Source organism: Osmerus eperlanus, chromosome 6, assembly GCF_963692335.1.
Source record: "Osmerus eperlanus chromosome 6, fOsmEpe2.1, whole genome shotgun sequence".
Classification (NCBI taxonomy): Eukaryota; Metazoa; Chordata; class Actinopteri; order Osmeriformes; family Osmeridae; genus Osmerus; species Osmerus eperlanus.
Window position 1 is genome coordinate 16911323 of NC_085023.1, and position 17694 is coordinate 16929016.

The following is a 17694-nucleotide window of genomic DNA, read 5'->3' on the forward strand; positions in this document are numbered from 1 at the left end:
CAATTATCTAAGACCTCTACACATGAGAGCAAACCATCAATGTTTCTGAAATCTGAAATATTGATATGCTAACAAAGAATATCTGGTTGAATGTATGTGTTATAGTTGTAATAGTTGTTGATTGCTCTAACTTCCCATGACTGTGCTCTGGTGTTTTGCTGCCCACACTGACATTGATTGTAGTGATTGTTGTGTGATTGACTGGTGCCCTGCCCTGAGGGCAGAGTAATGCATCACTCTAAAGAAGCCAAGATAATCAGCCGGCCTGGGAGGGTTCCCACACTTAGAGGCAGCCTTCAACCCTGCGAGCACTCCCCAGTCTGAGGATAACCACTGGTCTTGGTCACACACACTGCAGACAAAGCACAGCTTTTAGTCACAAGCACAGGCTAGCAAAGAAAAGAGTCATTTTGGGTTTCATTAACGTTGTTGCTCTACGTGGTAGTTATTATAATATGATACCAGAGAGACAATATGCCTCTTGGTTGTAAGAGATTAGGTCTACACTCCAATATTTTGGAACACCAATATTCACCAACTGATTTGGACATTGCACCCTATATAGCTAGCCATAGCTGCTGCCAAGATCTTGGCGTCAGTTCAGGTGTAGTGCCAGTTGGAGTAGCCTACACCGTGGGTGTGGCGCTTTAATATCAGTTATTTATTGATGAAACATTGCTTCATAAGATCTATTAAATGAAATCACAATTGGCTTGACTTGAAACGAAGAATTAATATTTGAATTATACATTTCAGTGCTATTGGCCAAAGTTCTTTTTTAATACTGTAGAACATTCTATAGTTTTAAGGAATTGTCCCAATAAAGTAGGAGGTACAATCAAGTAGGTTATTGGCCACAGGATTACTGAGAACCACGAAATATTGACTACCTTTTCAATAGTTACGAGGTCCAGAAATTGCTATCTGTAAATAACTGTCAAATGATAACGAGGTGACTCTTTGTATTAAATATTTTTTAGTTTTTTAATTTCCTGGAGATGGTATCGTGCTTGTACTGCTCCGGGTGGACCGGAAAATACATCGCAGCATATTAGCCTGATTTGATCCTCCCCCAGAACATCGCTACAGTCGGTCAAGCAGCAAAAGCTGCAGAGACCAGCCCATCAATGGGACGCTCTCAGTGAGTACTTCATCGGCTGCTCTGAGCTGCGTACGGGGAACTGATCGTTTACACTGGCTGTATTTTGTATCTATAGGGACGGTTTTGCTTATTCGAACTGAAACTTTTACTTATGTTTGGTGATTATGGGGCCAACGTGTGGTTTCTTACTGGGAAACATCGTTTTCATCTTCCTGTTGGGATGTAAAGGTAAGGGGCAATTAACTTCAATTAAGCTTTATAGCGTTTATTAGGCTACATACCCCTCCCATATTACTATAATAGCAGAAACAAAGTTGAAACGATTTCTGAAAGTCTACAGTAGTCTATTTGAAGAACATAATGTCTAAATTATCTTTAGAAATTAACTGAATGTGTTCGTAATCGACTTATTTATCGTTGATCAATTGCAAGACGTCCGCAGAAGTTGATGTATGCAAAAAGTTTAAATTAGAACCCAATGTGTGCTTCTATTTATACATTATTTTGATCTATATAATTTGTTGCTATTGCAGTCAGGGACTGTAACTGTGGTGCTTGAGTGTTGTGTGTAAATGAACTTTTGAAAGCATTTTTCACCCATGTTTCTGTTTTCATCTTTTGAGCGATAGCCTACTAGATGCATTTTCCCATGCAGTGTGACCCCAATACTTAAATTGCTGTATAGCCGTAGCTACAAAAGTTCTGAGGATTTAAGCAAATGAACTCTTCCCTTTATCTTATTTTATCATCACGATTTGCTTCAAACATTTATTGTTTACATTTTGGGGGTTCTGGAAAGCCCTGCGTGGTGTAGCCTAAATACAATGGTAAATACTAGGCCCATATGGTACGAAAACGTTGCCCTCTCACATCATGCTATGCATGGCATGGCACATGGTCTCCCAGAGTGAAATGCATGCAGCTATATATCATAATATTATAATCCCATTTTCAATCCTGCTACCCAACTGAACCAACACTCTCGCCCCAAACAGACTATATATAAAGCTTAACTCATGGCCTACGTGTGTGAATCTTAATGTGAGGTCTGTGAAACGGGATGGCCGTTCAAATATAGACCATTGTGTAAAATGTTGGGATTCTTGACAGCCTATATCTATTTCTAGTCAGCCTATTACAGTTAGAAGCATGTAGGTATAGGCCACTCTGGCTATTCAATTTGTTTTTGTGTTTTGTCTGTTAATGTTACAGTGTTTTGAATTGAATATTTGGTCATTGGAAGGTCACGCACCTAGAGTCTATCAGTAAACTATAAAATCCTTGGTAATATAGTCATAACTAATGATGTACAGTGCACATTTTAATGATTTTGGTACAATGTTCTTTGGTTGGTTTTATTAGGCATTTTGTGTGTTGTTTTTTACAAAATTATTATGTTGGAGTTGCCTCAATCAGCAGAGAACATGCGATGGTAAATAGTGGCAAAATGGTTTTTAAGGAGCTGGAATTTGCCTACTTACTATGGTCCAAATGCATCGTCATACAATTGTCATAAATAGTAGTTCCTAACCGGAAGACATCAACAAATGTATCTCAATTTGCGTGTATATTGATTTATTGTTTATTGATCTTGTGCACCATTTTGATCATGGTGTAATACAGAGGTGCTGAAATCCATGTCCGGTATTAATACGATGGATGCATGTTCTTCACCTGCGGATCTGTGGAAAACAAAAGCTCTTCGCGCTCTGCAAGTCTGGGGGCAGGTGTGCGGCAGGTGCGTCTGTCTCTGAGCAAACATCAAGTGTTTGTTTTCTTGTAGGGAAATATTGCCTGTTAAACAATAGAAGGCACTGTTCTGGGAACACATTAAGCTTTAACCCCTCTCTCAAAAGACAATCAATTCATTTTTTTGTAAATTTGATGCTGTACAATACAGTTTGATGATATTCATATATAAGCGAGTCTGCATTTCTTTTAGTTAGTCAATATATAATACTTTCTCTATCTTGAGAATTTTTTCTTTCTCTGGTGCCCGAATTTGTATATGACTAACAGACCAATATCTTTTCCCAAGCAAACTTTGGAAACGTGCCCTTTTCCTCAAAAAATAACCAGCCATCATTAGTTCCCACTTTTATGGCTATGTTACCAAACAACAATGACCTTAAAAGACATTCACCATAACACCTTCACAAAATATTCTATCCTTTTGTATGAGGTTAATTGAATGTCACTTGACCCAAAGGTCATTATTGTAAAATCTATCTGTTTGGATTTCTCAGTAATTCTCAACAAGTTCTCACTTGTGATCTTCTCTGGAACTTTTATACAATATAACAAACACGTTCTAGGTATTGTTTTGATACACTGAAGAATCTAGTGGTCCCACATAGCAAATTACTGGTAATCTACATGGTGACTCCTGCTGAGGTAATCACACAAAGGAAATTGAAGATCAATGCCTGTGTAATGCCCATCTGTGTTGAAATGGTGCCTGCACGGAAGTACATGCTCAGCAGAGTGCAGGGGGAGAAGTCAGTGAAGATACCTCATAAAACATTTTCTGAAACACAGCTTGAATAAAGAGTAAATAGTATGTGTTAAATGTCTGATCATGATTGGGAAGGATCCATATTAGGTGAATTTGTGTAAATGCAAGCATATAGGTTAAGTCAAATCAACCATGTCGATACAATGAAGGATGCATCTTAATCTGTTCATGATCATATGTTATATGCAATGATTTTATAACCCATTTTGTGTGCAACTATGAATGTGCTTTTCTAATCATAGTAAAGACTTATAGCTGTTTTATTGTTTTATATTAAATGAAATCCCAGTATTTGCTCGACGTAAATAATGATCCTTGTTGTGACATTTAGATTTAAAGCAACACTAGCTATCTAGGGCACCAAAGTCAAAAGGTTATGTTTGAAAAAACATAGGATTCCTATGTTTAGTTCTTCAGTAACTCATATTGAGTGTTCAGATTTTAATACTACAATTTCAAGATGAAACCAATATGTTGATGTTCATTCAAAATGCACATGAACAGTTGTTGGTTCAAAGTTCAGCTAGGGTTACCTCAGTTGACCCTTCCTTTTGCTATGATGAATACAGCCTATTCCATTTAGGACATGTACTGTGCACATTTCCTTAGCACTACATGGATATATATGGATCTGTCCTTGTATCCATTTCTTTTGTATCTACTTTATCATCTACAGGAGCACAAGGAGAAAAGGATGTTTTTATGTAAAAGCATTGATCTGTGGACATGCTACCATGACCCTGTTTTTGTATTGATGACCCTGTCATGCCCTCTGACCTTGGAAACCTTAACCTGATTGGTAATTGCCAGTGATCGCCTTCACATCCTTGAGGATGCTGTGTTAGCAGTCGCTTTAGCTGGCTCTCTTCCTTGCATTAGCGCAATCATTTTCATCAGCATCCATTGCTTTTGAGAAGGACCAGACCAATAAATCTCATTTGATACATGGTGCTATTTGATTTAAGCCCTTATTACATTATATGATTTAGTTAAGCTTGTGTCTTGGGTTGCTCACAGTTATATTATAAATCTTCTAAATTTTCCACTCTTGCTGTCACTAAGTTTCTTTTAGTGTAATTGAAAACACCACAGGCATACAGTTATTTCTAAGAGTGTTTACCGTTTCTGTTTTAGTTTACTTGTGTAGCTTAGTCTATATATTTCACATTGGATAATTTCTTAAAGTAGGGTACTATAGCAACAACTAAAATATTCTAAATTTCACTCTCTGTAAGTCTTGCTACTGTTTTACTGATGATTTCTAGATCCAGGTCTTGCCTGTTCAGCCCTAGGGTCAGTAAGTCCAGAACATCCATATGTTGAACCTTATCACACAGGCACACCAGCAACTTAATGTGATTCCACTTTTTGCTGTTGTAAAATGGATAAGATTATAGCCATGAGCAAATACACCCAAAAATCCTGAGTAATTCAGAGGGACTAAATTACTCCTTTGTCTCAAGGACGGACACCTTGGAGGATATTTAATTGTCTGACTGTCCTCTAAGCCCAGCCTCAGTGTCTGGAAAGCTGTTTCTCCTCTATCTGCTGCCATACAAGAGCAACAGTAGAACATTACCTTCCCCACTGTCTTCTCTGATCCCCTAGTCAGGAAAGGGTCACATTCCCCTTCCATGCATGGGCAGAATCTAATTTGCTTTGGTGGAAGGACAAGGAGACATTGATTGAAATTGTTTCCTCAGGGCATTTAGTGCTCTTTTTTCACGTGGGTCTTGACAAGTTATTTTCCAGTGGCCAGTGATGCATGCTGTGTTTGACCGATCATTTACAGCAATGAACAATGCAAAGACTAGGCTTGTTATGTCTCTCTCACATTCAGACTGCAGGTCAGAGATGGGCGTTGGAAGGTCTTGATGTCATCATGTCCTTACAGTGGCTGTTTGACCCTTGGGACTATTGAGATTGCTGTAAATGTGGTGTTTACTTATTTAGTGGGAAATGCAGTTATATGAGTAAAACATATTTATTGTAACTTTTTACTGTTAACCTAAGAAAAATAATACATTCAGAAGCTTAATTATAAAGGTCAGATGCTCGTGAATATGGAAGCGGTGTCTCTGTGTTTATCCTGACGCAAAATCTGGGAGAAGTTAAGCTATTTAGGAAAAGGTTAATCAGCAGCAATGATCTTTGCTTAACTCTGATCATGCATACTTCCTGTTTGAATTCACCAAGTTTACGGCAGCAGTGATGTGTATCAGAACATTTAACGACAGTGGTCTAATGATTATGACATCAAACTCCATCTGCTGTGCTGTGTGATGTGTTGTTCAATTTTTAATGTCCAAGTCGTTCCCATGTGAATTCTGAAACTGAATTTGCAGTTCCACCGAACCCCTAAGGAGATGTTATATTATATTTCTTGATGACTGATGAACATGGTACATTGCTTTTCGGCTCTTGTAATCTCTGAAAGATAATTGGATTACATTATGGGAATAATTGATTATTATGTTACGGTATGTATCATGGTTTGAGTGATCCACCTGGAGTCCATCTTCTTACAGTATTCCAAGCAAATACATTCTATGTAAGACACCAACTTACTAACTACTTATTGTTATTAGAATTAGGAAGTATTAATATTAGTATTAGTAGTAGTTGACGTTAACGTTAACGTTATTGTTATTTAAATGAGTATGCGTAGTATATAGTTTCTATCATATTAAGGATTTGTTTGATTGGCTAAATTTATGATGTTGCCATTATTTATCATGCCACAGACCTAAAGTGTGTAAACATCAGATGTTCTGCTCAACTATTAACCATTTTAACAATAAAACCAAAAAGCATCATCATTTCATGACAAAGCAATCTTGCACACTGACAATTCAAACCAGAAATGCAAGTTATAAAAACAAGGTAATCAATAATAACTTGCATCAATTGATTTGCAGCCTTTTAGTTAATTGAATCATTGCAGAGAGCCTTAGTAATGATTCTCATAACTATTTAATCTTTGGGAACAGAGTGATCATTGCAGCTTTCAGAGTGATTATGACAGTTTCATTTGAACTTGATATGAGTGGCAAACATGTCCCTTACTTGTGTTTGCTCACTGTGTGCGAATGGATTAATTATTCTTTGGAAACCATAATAAAGTAAATAGATTTTAGTTCCTGGTTATTTCTATACTGTGCACAATATAAAGTAAGCCCTATATTCTGTTCTCATTAATGATTGTACATGTGCAAGGGTTAGGGTAAGGGTGCTTCTAGTCTATCTCATCAATTAAAAACAATCAGCCTGACTGTTGATTAGAACTGATATTGATTGGTCAGCTGCCAGATATTCCCCTCCCCAACCGGTCGTTACTGGGGACAGATGCATGAAGCATTGACCTTGAAAGGGCACAGGCTTTGTTCCTCCCTCAGAACTCATTCCCAATCTCAAGACCACTGCCAGCTGCCAGCCACAACAAGGCTACTGCAGCAGTGAGGTCGGGTATCGTTGTCAGTGAAGGACTTGTGGTGGATTTTCAATAAGGAATTCTAGGTGGGAGATCTGGCTCCAGTGTTTGTCTCCAGTTGTGTTCTCAGACAGATTAGTAAATAGGGAAGAGAAACTACTGAGGCTCACTCCAGGACATGAGCTCATAGATGGTAAATCTCTCCGGTGATGTGCATGGTGAGCTAATTGAGTTCCAGTCTTTGTCCTCCTGGATGGCGGATAGGACGTCCCACTCAGTCAGCTCAGACAAATCCTCAGGCCCTGTAAATAACAACACGCAGCCATGTTTTCTGCTTTTGTTTATATCCTGGATTATTATCTTTCCACTTTGTTTTCAAGATTTTTTTTTACTCATCTGTTTAGTCTCCAGTATGAGTTTTACAGTTTATATGTAATAACATAGTCCACCAAGGTCTATAACACTTCAAAGATATCGAGGAATCCTCCCACATACTCTTCCCTCGTTTCTTTAAACTGAAATCAATAAACAGATTTCATTAGACTTTGGCAGCCATTGCCCTTGACATGGTTATAAGAGGTCACAGTCATGATCACATCTGTCACTGTATATGAGTAACATTGAACATTTCTTAAGTTCAGTTATGAAAGTGCTGCATTTAGGAGAAGTCATGAGTCATTCAGGAAAGACCTTCATAGAATCACAGAGCAAAGACTGGATTTGCTTAGAGTCGTGCTTAATCCATTCGATTAATTAGTTTAGATATAAACTGCTTAGCCTCTGTTGGCTTGAGTCCTGGAAATAAATTGAATTTTGAATTATACAAATGAATTGTATAGCATACGATTCACTGTGGCAAGCTTTAAACCAAAGTCAGCCCTCACTTGTAATACCACCGGTACCACAGATTTACAGTGTCACCCTAGATCCTAGTCCAGATACAGTGGTCATCTACACTCTGCTAAAGCTTTGAATTAACATGAATGTATGCTAAGAATGTTTAGAAGTAATACTAGCACTGAGTCCAAATGCTTTAAGACCATACAGTCTGTGGGAAATGGCATTTAGTCATCATTGTTTTATCGTACTGACAGTATCATGTGTCCTGAACTGGATCCTTTCCTGGTGGTCTGCTTCATAACCTTGATCTGGTGGTAGAGATATGTCTCCCTCTGATGGTCACTGAATGTTGCTGGGAGCAAGCAGGATGAGAATTGATTATTAATGCATCTAAGCAGTTAATGAAGGTTACATCTTGTCATACATTTTGCTTACATTAACTGCAATGATATTGTGCTTTCTGATGGATTTACTAAAGACCTTGCAAGATATTAATTTATATTAACAATTTTAAACTAAGATATATGTAGAGATTTTGTTTTGTTGAATTGCAAAGCAAGGCATCTTAAACTCTCTGAGCAGTGTTCTGTATCTTGATCCATTTGTCTATTTTCAAGCACACAGGATGTAATGAAATAGCTATGTTTATGCAAAGATTTAGGAAGTGGATAGTGTTCACCTATCTAATTTGAGAGAATGAAATTGAATCCAATTGCCTGAATGGAATTTTGAATGGATTTAGCAAACTAACTGAGTTGTTTGTTTTTGTCTCAGAAAGGTTTTAATAAAGGGGGAAATAACTTTCCTGAGTGTATATCCTTCAGGAAGACAGGTCACATTTTATCCATCCATCCAACCTCCTGTCATCCATGAGCAACTAAATTAAATCAATGTCTGAAACCAGAGCCGGGGCTTCAACTGCACCGACAGAAATAGAAAATCTAGTTTCACTGTCTGCTAATAACATTAGTACGTTCCCTAAATGGCCAACCACCGACGACGGACAGGAACACAACAGGGATATAATTACAACACTCACATCTCCATTTTCCTGTAAAACATGCAGCCTGCTATTGCGCTTTATAGATTAGCTCCCACCCCCATAACCCCAGCAGGTAATGATTCATTCTTCACAGTATCATGTTTTACCCCATAATTAAACATCCCAAGGTGAAGCCAAGGAGAATTGGAAACCACATCTCATTGACCATATGAGAAATTCATTAAAAGTGCTGTGTGGGTGTCATTTGAGACCCTTTTCAATTTCCGTGGACTGACAAGTGTCATATATTTCAATAAACCAAATTCTAAACCTGTTGTTTGTTATATATAAGTAATTGGAATCCAGTCACCTGATTGCATCAACTTTATTGTCATATGACAGGTATTGTTGCCTAATTAGAAAATCTAAATAGAGACTCCAGATAATGGATATGCACACCATCGGTCAGCTCAGCATAATGTAACAATGAAAGCTTTTAGCAAGGCTCAAACAATTATTAGAAGTATGGACGGCATGATGTGAATGAAATCAGGATGTGTTAGCAGAGACAAAGAAGGACTTGTGATGTGAGGCAACAAGTTCCAAATCTGATTTGTTTCCTTCATCAGACAGCATCCAAGTTTCAATCTTCAGAGGAAAAAACATTGCAAAAAGCATTGTACCATTGTTTATATACTACAGTCTGCACTGAACTTCCTACCGTAGCTCCATTCTTGAATAGTTCCAGAGATCTTTAGAGCAAAATATGTTTAGTTATGTCAAATAACATGTGTTTACCTGTGTACTTTCTTCATCTCTTCACAGAATCTGCTGGTCTATACTTCCCGCAGAAACCGTATGCAGAGACCATTTACGTAGGGCAGGCTGCAGGGACACCTGTACTCCAGGTCCACTCCATGCCGGAAAGTGACTCTGAGAGGCCCCACTACCACTTGTGCTGGACCAACCCCATGAAGGCTCCATACTACAGCACATGGTTCCACATGGATGAGACCACAGGAGTTCTGTCCATGAATAAAACCCTGGAATGGAATGATTTTTACTCTCCCTGTAAGTTAAAGATAGAATCTTAGATGTTCTTTCTCATGGATTGTTGATCATTTTGTAAGTGTCATTGCGTGACTATGTAGACTACTCAATACCATTGTGCATGCTGTCTTTCAGTTGTTTATTTAACTGCTTAGTGTTTCAGTACTATTAACAAGTCACTATTAAAATATGATATATACGCTAGAATTGATAGGCTGCTTTACCTTTGGCATACAAATAATGCTGTTGCGTAAAAGTGATATGTCATTTTCAGAAATCTGCATTCTGGGCAGTAATGTAATTGAAAAGAGTAGGAAGTGCTTTGTCATCAAGAAAAGCACTGTGTGAGATTAAAATTGGGTTTTGGTCTTGTTATGGCTGTGTGTCTCATCAGATAAGAGCTCTGTGTCAGTGTGGAAGCTGACCCTGAGTGTCACCCCCCAAACCCCCAAACCTGACCAGAAGCACCGTTGTTATGGTCTGCCCTCTGACCGGACCGTGGTCACCCTGACCTTTGTCAACGCCACAGTGCCCCTTTGTGGCCAAACCAAGATGGAGAAGCTGTGCTTCCCTGACCACAACTTAAACCTCCACATCAAAGAGAACAGATTCCCAGGGTCACTTCTTCAGCTCAGGCCCCTTTCCAGGCTCAACATCTGCCCCAACTACACCATCTCCTACAGCATTGAATCAGGTGCAGCCATGCTTCTATCTACATTGTCTATGAGTCATCATTATTCATACTGCTGTTACAATGCTGATTCTCAGGTTGGCATCCCTCTTACCTTTCTGGTGCTGCAGAGGTCCCAGCACCGTTTGCTGTTAATGAGAACACCACTGAGTTGGTGGTGACCGCTCCGTTGGACCGCGAGGAGAGGGAGATGTATCGCCTGATGCTCGTCTGCGTGGTCCAGACCGAGGAGACCCTAAGCAAGCACTTTGTTCCACTTCTAATTAGCATCTATGACGAAGATGACAACGCACCATATGTAAATGGAACAGACACAGATGAGATCGTGATCGAGTTCAATCGCATTGAGGTACAGTTTGTACACGGCACATCATAACGTTTAAGAAACATCCTATTCGAATTGTATCTCTTATAAATATGTCTTAACGATTTTGCATTTTCTCTTTGGTTTCGCAGGGAGGAGTTTTTGGCAACTTAACTGTATATGATCGAGACACAACGGCTACTTACCCCAAAGATGATAGTCAGAATTGGTTGGTTGGTAATATGTTGACAAATGACATATGGATAAGAGAAGCATTCACTGTAGAACATACCTTCAGAGAAGAAAAGAGCATGTTTGGCAACGTTCGAGGGACCGTTCATGAATACAGTGAGTAATTCCAATAAATTCCACAGTGACATGTTGTGATAAAATGATATCAAATGTGCATTATTGTGATATTGAATAAACCACACTTTCTCCTTTTTCTGTGGGTATCCAGGGCTTAAACTCAATCGGAGCTTGTCTGTGACAGAGAATCGTACCTTCCAGCTTCCCTATCTGGTCAATGACACCACCTACCCTGGTCCTGACGGAACAGTGATGCTGCACTACAACATCACCATCACACCCGTTCCTATCCGCTTCACCAATGTCACCTATCTTTTCCCACTGACACGCAGATCCTCTGTTTATGCCCAGGTATCTGATGTTCCACACCACAACAATGGAAATATATTTAGCATTCGAGGCTAGAAAAATGTTTTATGTTTTGGGGGTTTATTTTTCAAATTAAAGTAGCCACCCCCAAAATAATTTGAATTTTCCAAGATCTTAAATCAACCCTTTCAATGTGATAATTTCTCTTTCTCTAACAATTTATGTTACATCTCTTTTCAGGTTGGTAGAGTGTGTGTGGACAACTGCCTGAAGTTTCAGGGCATCAATGTCACGTACCGGCTAGAGATAGCAGAGAAGAATGTTTCTGCTGACATGCAGGCCTGTTATGCCGCCATTAGCATAGCCCAGAGCCTGAGGGACGTGTCGGGAGTGCTGTATGTGAATGACTCTGAGGCACTGAGCCGACCAGAGTGCCAGGACCTGCAATACTCTGTGGTTGCCCAGGAGCAGCAGAACCAACTGCAGGCCAGCACTCAAATACTTATAGTACTTGATGGAGAAGGTACGTGTACAGGATGGCAATAATATAGACTGCAGCTGTTGTGAGTTGCCAATTAGATTACACTTAAAGGATGAAAGTATCTGTTTTTGGTTGCTGTGTTTGTATTTATGCTTTTTGATAGCCTAGTTGACAGCCACAGTATGGTGATTCACACAGTACACACATTCACTGTACAGTCTGTAATGAGGTTTGTATTTTATAGCACACAGGCAGTCTCTACAGGACCAGCGCTCACTGTCATGTGCGGAAGGAAGACAGCGAGGGGATTGCGAGGCAATCAGAGGTCTGGGTGCCACCACAGGGAGGTGCCAGTGGAGGCAGGGCACAGAAAAAGGTATATCATACGTGGTTCAAGAAAGGCTCCTGATAGCCTCCACTGGTTAATGTCAAAACACTGAATCAAATAATGTTCCCTTTACCTCAGGAATATCAGAGAGTTATTCCACCTGCTCTCCAGACCTTCATACCTGTCCTGATGGCTTATGTGATGCTATTGAGAGCAAGGACATGTCGATATGTCCACAGGACTGCACTGGTAAGAAACAACTGAAGTTCATGAATATGTGTCTTCTAATTTTACTTTTTGTGAAAGAAAGACATTTTTTAAGAAAATAATATTAACTATGAATTTGAATTCTGTGCATATTTGTGTCTTCACAAAGGTGAACCTGTAATCGGAGGTCACGAAAAAGGCTTGATGTTTGGCATCAAAGCTGGCTATGGAACCTGCTACTGCTACTCTGAGAAATGCTATTGTGAAAAAGACGATGTTGAAGGTAAGTTCACCACATTCAAACCCTGTCTTCTTTTACAGTCCACACAGCCTATCCCAAAGCGCCTCTCCTGATACTCCTCTCTCTGCCTTGTCTTTCTCAGAAGCCATATGTGACGATATGTGTAAGACCATCATCGCCACTGCCGTGCTGCTCTCCTTCATAGTCTCCATCCTCCTCTCCTCCTACTTCATCCATCGTTACCACAAGAACTCTCCCAAGCCGCCTATAGCCTCAGCTGAGATGACCTTCCGTCGGCCGGCCCAGTCTTACCCTATCAGTTACTCTGCTAACAATGTACGACGCGGCTCTCTGGACTCCATGGAGAACCAAGTGGCCATCGACACATTCAAAATACCTGTAAGCTTTAAACGAATGGGTCAGTTCTAAAACTAGGTGGAAAATACAAGGAACGAGAACTAGGCTCTAAAACTGTTTCTCTATTGTTTTAACAGGAGGATCCCAAGTGGGAATTCCCTCGTAAAAACCTGGTGCTGGGTAAAACCTTAGGAGAAGGGGAGTTTGGGAAAGTTGTCAAGGCGACTGCTTTCCGTCTCAAAGGAAAGGCTGGTTACACCACAGTGGCTGTGAAAATGCTTAAAGGTAAGATGAAGCAGACAGAGTGCAGACAGACTGGGAAGTAATAATATGGCTGACTTTTTGTACACTGAGTACAAAAGCAACTGCACATGCTGCAATACCTTATATTCATCACTGTTTGCAAAAACATTTTAACACTGTATATTTCCATGTATATTTGTCAATCCTTCCCTTTTTTCACAGAACATGCCTCACATAGCGAGCTCCGTGATCTGCTGTCAGAATTCACTTTACTGAAGCAAGTAAACCATCCACACGTCATAAAGATGTATGGAGCTTGCAGTCAGGATGGTAAGGCATAATTTTCCTCCTCTTTGACTACCTGCATGTTTTTCATCTGAGTGTCTTCTTAATGGCTGTGATTCCCCACCCAGGACCATTGTACCTGATTGTGGAGTATGCAAAGTATGGATCGCTACGCAACTTCCTCCGTGAGAGTAGAAAGGTCGGGCCCAGCTACATGAGCGGCGATGCCAACCGCAACTCCAGCTACCTGGAGAACCCAGACGAGAGGGCACTTACTATGGGTGACCTGATCTCCTTCGCCTGGCAGATCTCCAGGGGTATGCAGTACTTGGCGGAGATGAAGGTATAGTCACTAGCTTAATTGAAAATTAACCTGAAAATCCTTTGGCTCCAAAAAATTTAATTGAGTACTGTTGTCCTACAGCTTGTCCACAGGGACCTCGCTGCAAGAAACGTCTTGGTTGCAGAGGGGCGTAAGATGAAGATTTCCGACTTTGGCTTGTCCCGAGACGTCTATGAAGAAGACTCATATGTAAAGAGGAGCAAGGTAAGGCAAGCATTTTCAGAAAGCCATTCTGAAATCTGAATTGTAGTCTATGTACTAGGAACAAAGCTGAATGGTTCTATTTCTTTTTAGGGTCGAATCCCAGTCAAATGGATGGCAATAGAGTCCTTGTTTGATCACATTTACACAACACAAAGTGATGTGTAAGTAGTTTGTACCATCCACTTAAACTTGGGAATGCATACTTTATCCCTAACCTTAACCGTTAAAAGTCATACTTATATGAGTTCCTTTACCTCCTCCAAGCTGGTCCTTTGGTGTGCTACTGTGGGAGATAGTAACACTGGGTGGAAACCCCTACCCAGGTATTGCCCCTGAACGCCTCTTTAACCTCCTCAAAACGGGCTACAGGATGGAGAAACCAGAGAACTGCACAGATGAAATGTAAGTTTACTTTCATTTTGGAGCTTGCGTTCCTGTTTACAAATTTTTTTTATTGAAAATCTGGATAGTACAATCTGGAGGTTATGATGATGATTATAAAGGATTCCAACTTCAACCATGGGCTACATGTGTCTTTGCAGGTATAATCTGATGCTCCGATGCTGGAAACAAGAGTCAGACAAGAGGCCAGTGTTTTCAGACATCAGCAAAGAACTTGAAAAGATGATGGTGAAAAGCCGGGTAGGTTCAAACAAAAAAAGATAATTGATCTTGTTTCTGTCTTCAATAGTAATTCACTAATTATATGGCACTTACAGACTCTTATTCTTAATTACATAAACCCTTTCATACTCTGTATGTCCAACATAATTCATGTCTAGACAACATTCTCATTTTCCCATGTCCTTAGACTGCACACACATATAATTAGCAAGGATGGGCTTGTGTTGCGGTTTTGATTGAGGCCAGTTGAAGTACCATTTGTCATAGAATTAGAAATCCAATCAAAGCTATCTCTTGTGGTTATTTTTGTCTGTACTTGCCACACCTCTCTATTTGTCTGGTGATTGGCTTAATCAGATGTTGATCTCCTGTTGCCAGGATTACCTGGACCTGGCAGCATCAACGCCAGCTGATGCCCTGCTGTACGACGATGCCCTCTCTGAAGAGGACACGCCTCTAGTGGACTGTAATAACGCCCCTCTCCCTCGAACCCTTCCCTCCACATGGATTGAAAACAAGCTATATGGTAGAATTTCCCATGCATTTACTAGATTTTAGAGACAGGACACAAAAGCTCTCTTTTTGGCAAGTTGTGATTGGCTTTCCTTAGACAAATGTGTGTGTCTGTGATCTAGGCATGCTTCTCTGACATCTGAAAATCTCACATTTCTTAGAAAATGAGAGAATCTGTGAAAAAGAGGATCTTGTGTCTCAATTTATTTGGACCTGCTTCTGATGTACAGTACCCGAAAGCTGACTAAAAAAAACATACATCTGTAAATATAAAACATTCCTATACTTATATTTTATTCCATATAGCCAGTTGGATAACTCATTTAGGAATGGAATTCGCTTTTCAATACACATTTCAACGATCCCAACTTTTTATTTAAAAAATAATGCAACATTTGAAACAGGTCCTTGCTGAATAAATTACTATTTATAATTTGGTTTGGATTCCAAACTGTCTTACTTATCTGAATTTGATGTGAAATGATCTGATTCCTCAATGTTGAACAGAGAAACAGTAAGGCTTTTGAATCAAACTCTCTGGTAATATTGATAACAGAGAGAATCAACATTGTAAATGTGTTTCCCCTGGGCCTTCCTACCAAATATTCCAGCTCTTGATAACATAAAACGTATTTAGCAATATGATGGCTGTCAGTGAGGTAGTTAATTACCAGGTAAAAAACTGTGACACATTGTCCATGTTGTTTATTGTTTGATGCAATCTACATCTGCTTCAACAACATTGATGGTGCATAAGCCAAGGATACCATTGACAGATCACAACATTCAGTAATGTACCAGTTGTTGTTGTTGTGTTTTTTTATTTTATATGACACCTCGTAGCTCATATAATTTTCATAGCAGGAACAATCAGCATCTGTCTCATCTGCAAAACGTATTGATCATCGCTACTTACAATTTTCCATTAGTATCGCATTAGTCTGGAGTTCCATTATAAAATTGTCTTTTGGCAAACATGACCAAAACAGAGTTTCTTTTGAGAGCCTTACTGTCTGCACTCTACATTTCATTTACTCCGTGCAGAAAAATGATATGTTCTCATTTTTAGGCATGTCATACCCGAACTGGCCTGAGAAGAGCCCGGTACCTCTCAACAGACTTGATGCCACTAACCCAGTCTTTACAAGATATGCCAATGATAGTGTTTATGCAAACTGGATGGCGTTGCCTTCACCCGCAAAAATTGTGGACAAGCTTGATAGTTAAAAGCAAATCAACATTGTAGAAAAGATTCCTAATTGGGTAGATGTGTATATTTATATAAAAACTGTACATACACAATCTGATGCTAAAGTTGGTTCCCTTTTATTTCTGTTGCACGGGTAATTCAAATCCAAGGAAACTGGGGGATAATAAAGTCTTTTTGCTGCAAAATGGCTATACAACATTGACCATGCTTCAAGCAGCTGTTTGGTATGTTGATCATTACCTCAAGGTCATGTTGGCCAAATTGTATCATTGCATGACTATATACTGTACCAGGTTGTATGTCAATGTAATTGTCTTTCAAGTGCCTGTGCTGCTTCTAATAGCCTCCAATTATTAGTGTACGACTGTGAAGATCTTGTACCATCCTCGGAATTAAAGGGCACATCTTTACCATCACCAGTCGTAGATCTCTGGAGATGATTGACAAAGAGACAACATTGAGTTTAAACATCTGAACATCTGTAAAGTTTCTACTTAATATAATATTGTTCTTTAAAATGTAAACATTGCATTTGTTGTGGTACTCAACAGTTCCAACTATACTTGCCAAAGAAAATAAGACAACCATGTTGAATTAAATAAATCTTAACACAAAAATATCAAATAGTGTTACTGTACGAAGGACATAATACTAAATGTAGAATGTGGCATGTCCAGTGTAAAACTGCAGTTCACCTTATGATTCAATGTAATGGCAATCTTTGTGCAAAAATGATAGTTCAGCAAATACATTTGTGTTAATAATTGTTATTATATGATTTTGTTGCAGTCAATAAACAATGAAATGTATACAGTCTGTTTACACATAACAGGCTTAATTGCATTTTTCTTCCTCAATGATTACATTGGTTTACACAAGCAAGCAAAAAAATAGCAAATTAATCTTAGAATATTGAGCTATGGGAAAGTAGAGCACTAAACCTTAATGTTAACATTTGCAGGGCACCAAAATATCCGTGGGAAGTGTGCTCAATAGTTTTTATAAACTAATGAAAATATAAAGCCAAAATGATCTTAAGGTATTGGATCAATTATCTTTCATCTCAGTAGCATTGACTGCTTACATTTGAACGCGGCACTTGCATGTATTTAAATCCAATGTACGC

General features: G+C 39.2%; 1 protein-coding gene across 2 annotated transcripts; it reads left to right on the plus strand.

The window, feature by feature from the left end:
- The first annotated feature begins 1114 nt into the window (after positions 1-1114).
- Positions 1115-17372, plus strand: ret (ret proto-oncogene receptor tyrosine kinase). 2 transcript variants are annotated; one of them, XM_062463969.1, is made up of 20 exons: positions 1115-1330; positions 9695-9940; positions 10314-10613; positions 10721-10959; positions 11067-11262; positions 11375-11574; positions 11773-12055; positions 12258-12400; positions 12491-12590; positions 12718-12831; positions 12932-13188; positions 13284-13431; positions 13612-13719; positions 13803-14017; positions 14099-14221; positions 14312-14382; positions 14486-14623; positions 14764-14863; positions 15224-15371; positions 16428-17372. In XM_062463969.1, the coding sequence occupies exons 1-20, from the start codon at positions 1267-1269 to the stop codon at positions 16583-16585; spliced, it is 3351 nt and encodes a 1116-aa protein (XP_062319953.1). In that variant the 5' UTR covers positions 1115-1266; the 3' UTR covers positions 16586-17372. The 2 variants fall into 2 exon arrangements, with proteins under 2 accessions (XP_062319953.1, XP_062319952.1); XM_062463968.1 differs by having other exon boundaries at positions 1116-1330; positions 12258-12389; positions 12480-12590.
- Positions 17373-17694: the final 322 nt, after the last annotated feature.

Coding starts and splice junctions, on each gene's coding strand:
- ret (XM_062463969.1), top strand. CDS start 1,267: ATGGGGCCAACGTGTGGTTTCTTACTGGGAAACATCGTTTTCATCTTC. Junction 12,832..12,931: donor TGAAAAAGACGATGTTGAAG/GTAAGTTCACCA, acceptor TGTCTTTCTCAG/AAGCCATATGTGACGATATG. Junction 13,432..13,611: donor GGCTGTGAAAATGCTTAAAG/GTAAGATGAAGC, acceptor CTTTTTTCACAG/AACATGCCTCACATAGCGAG.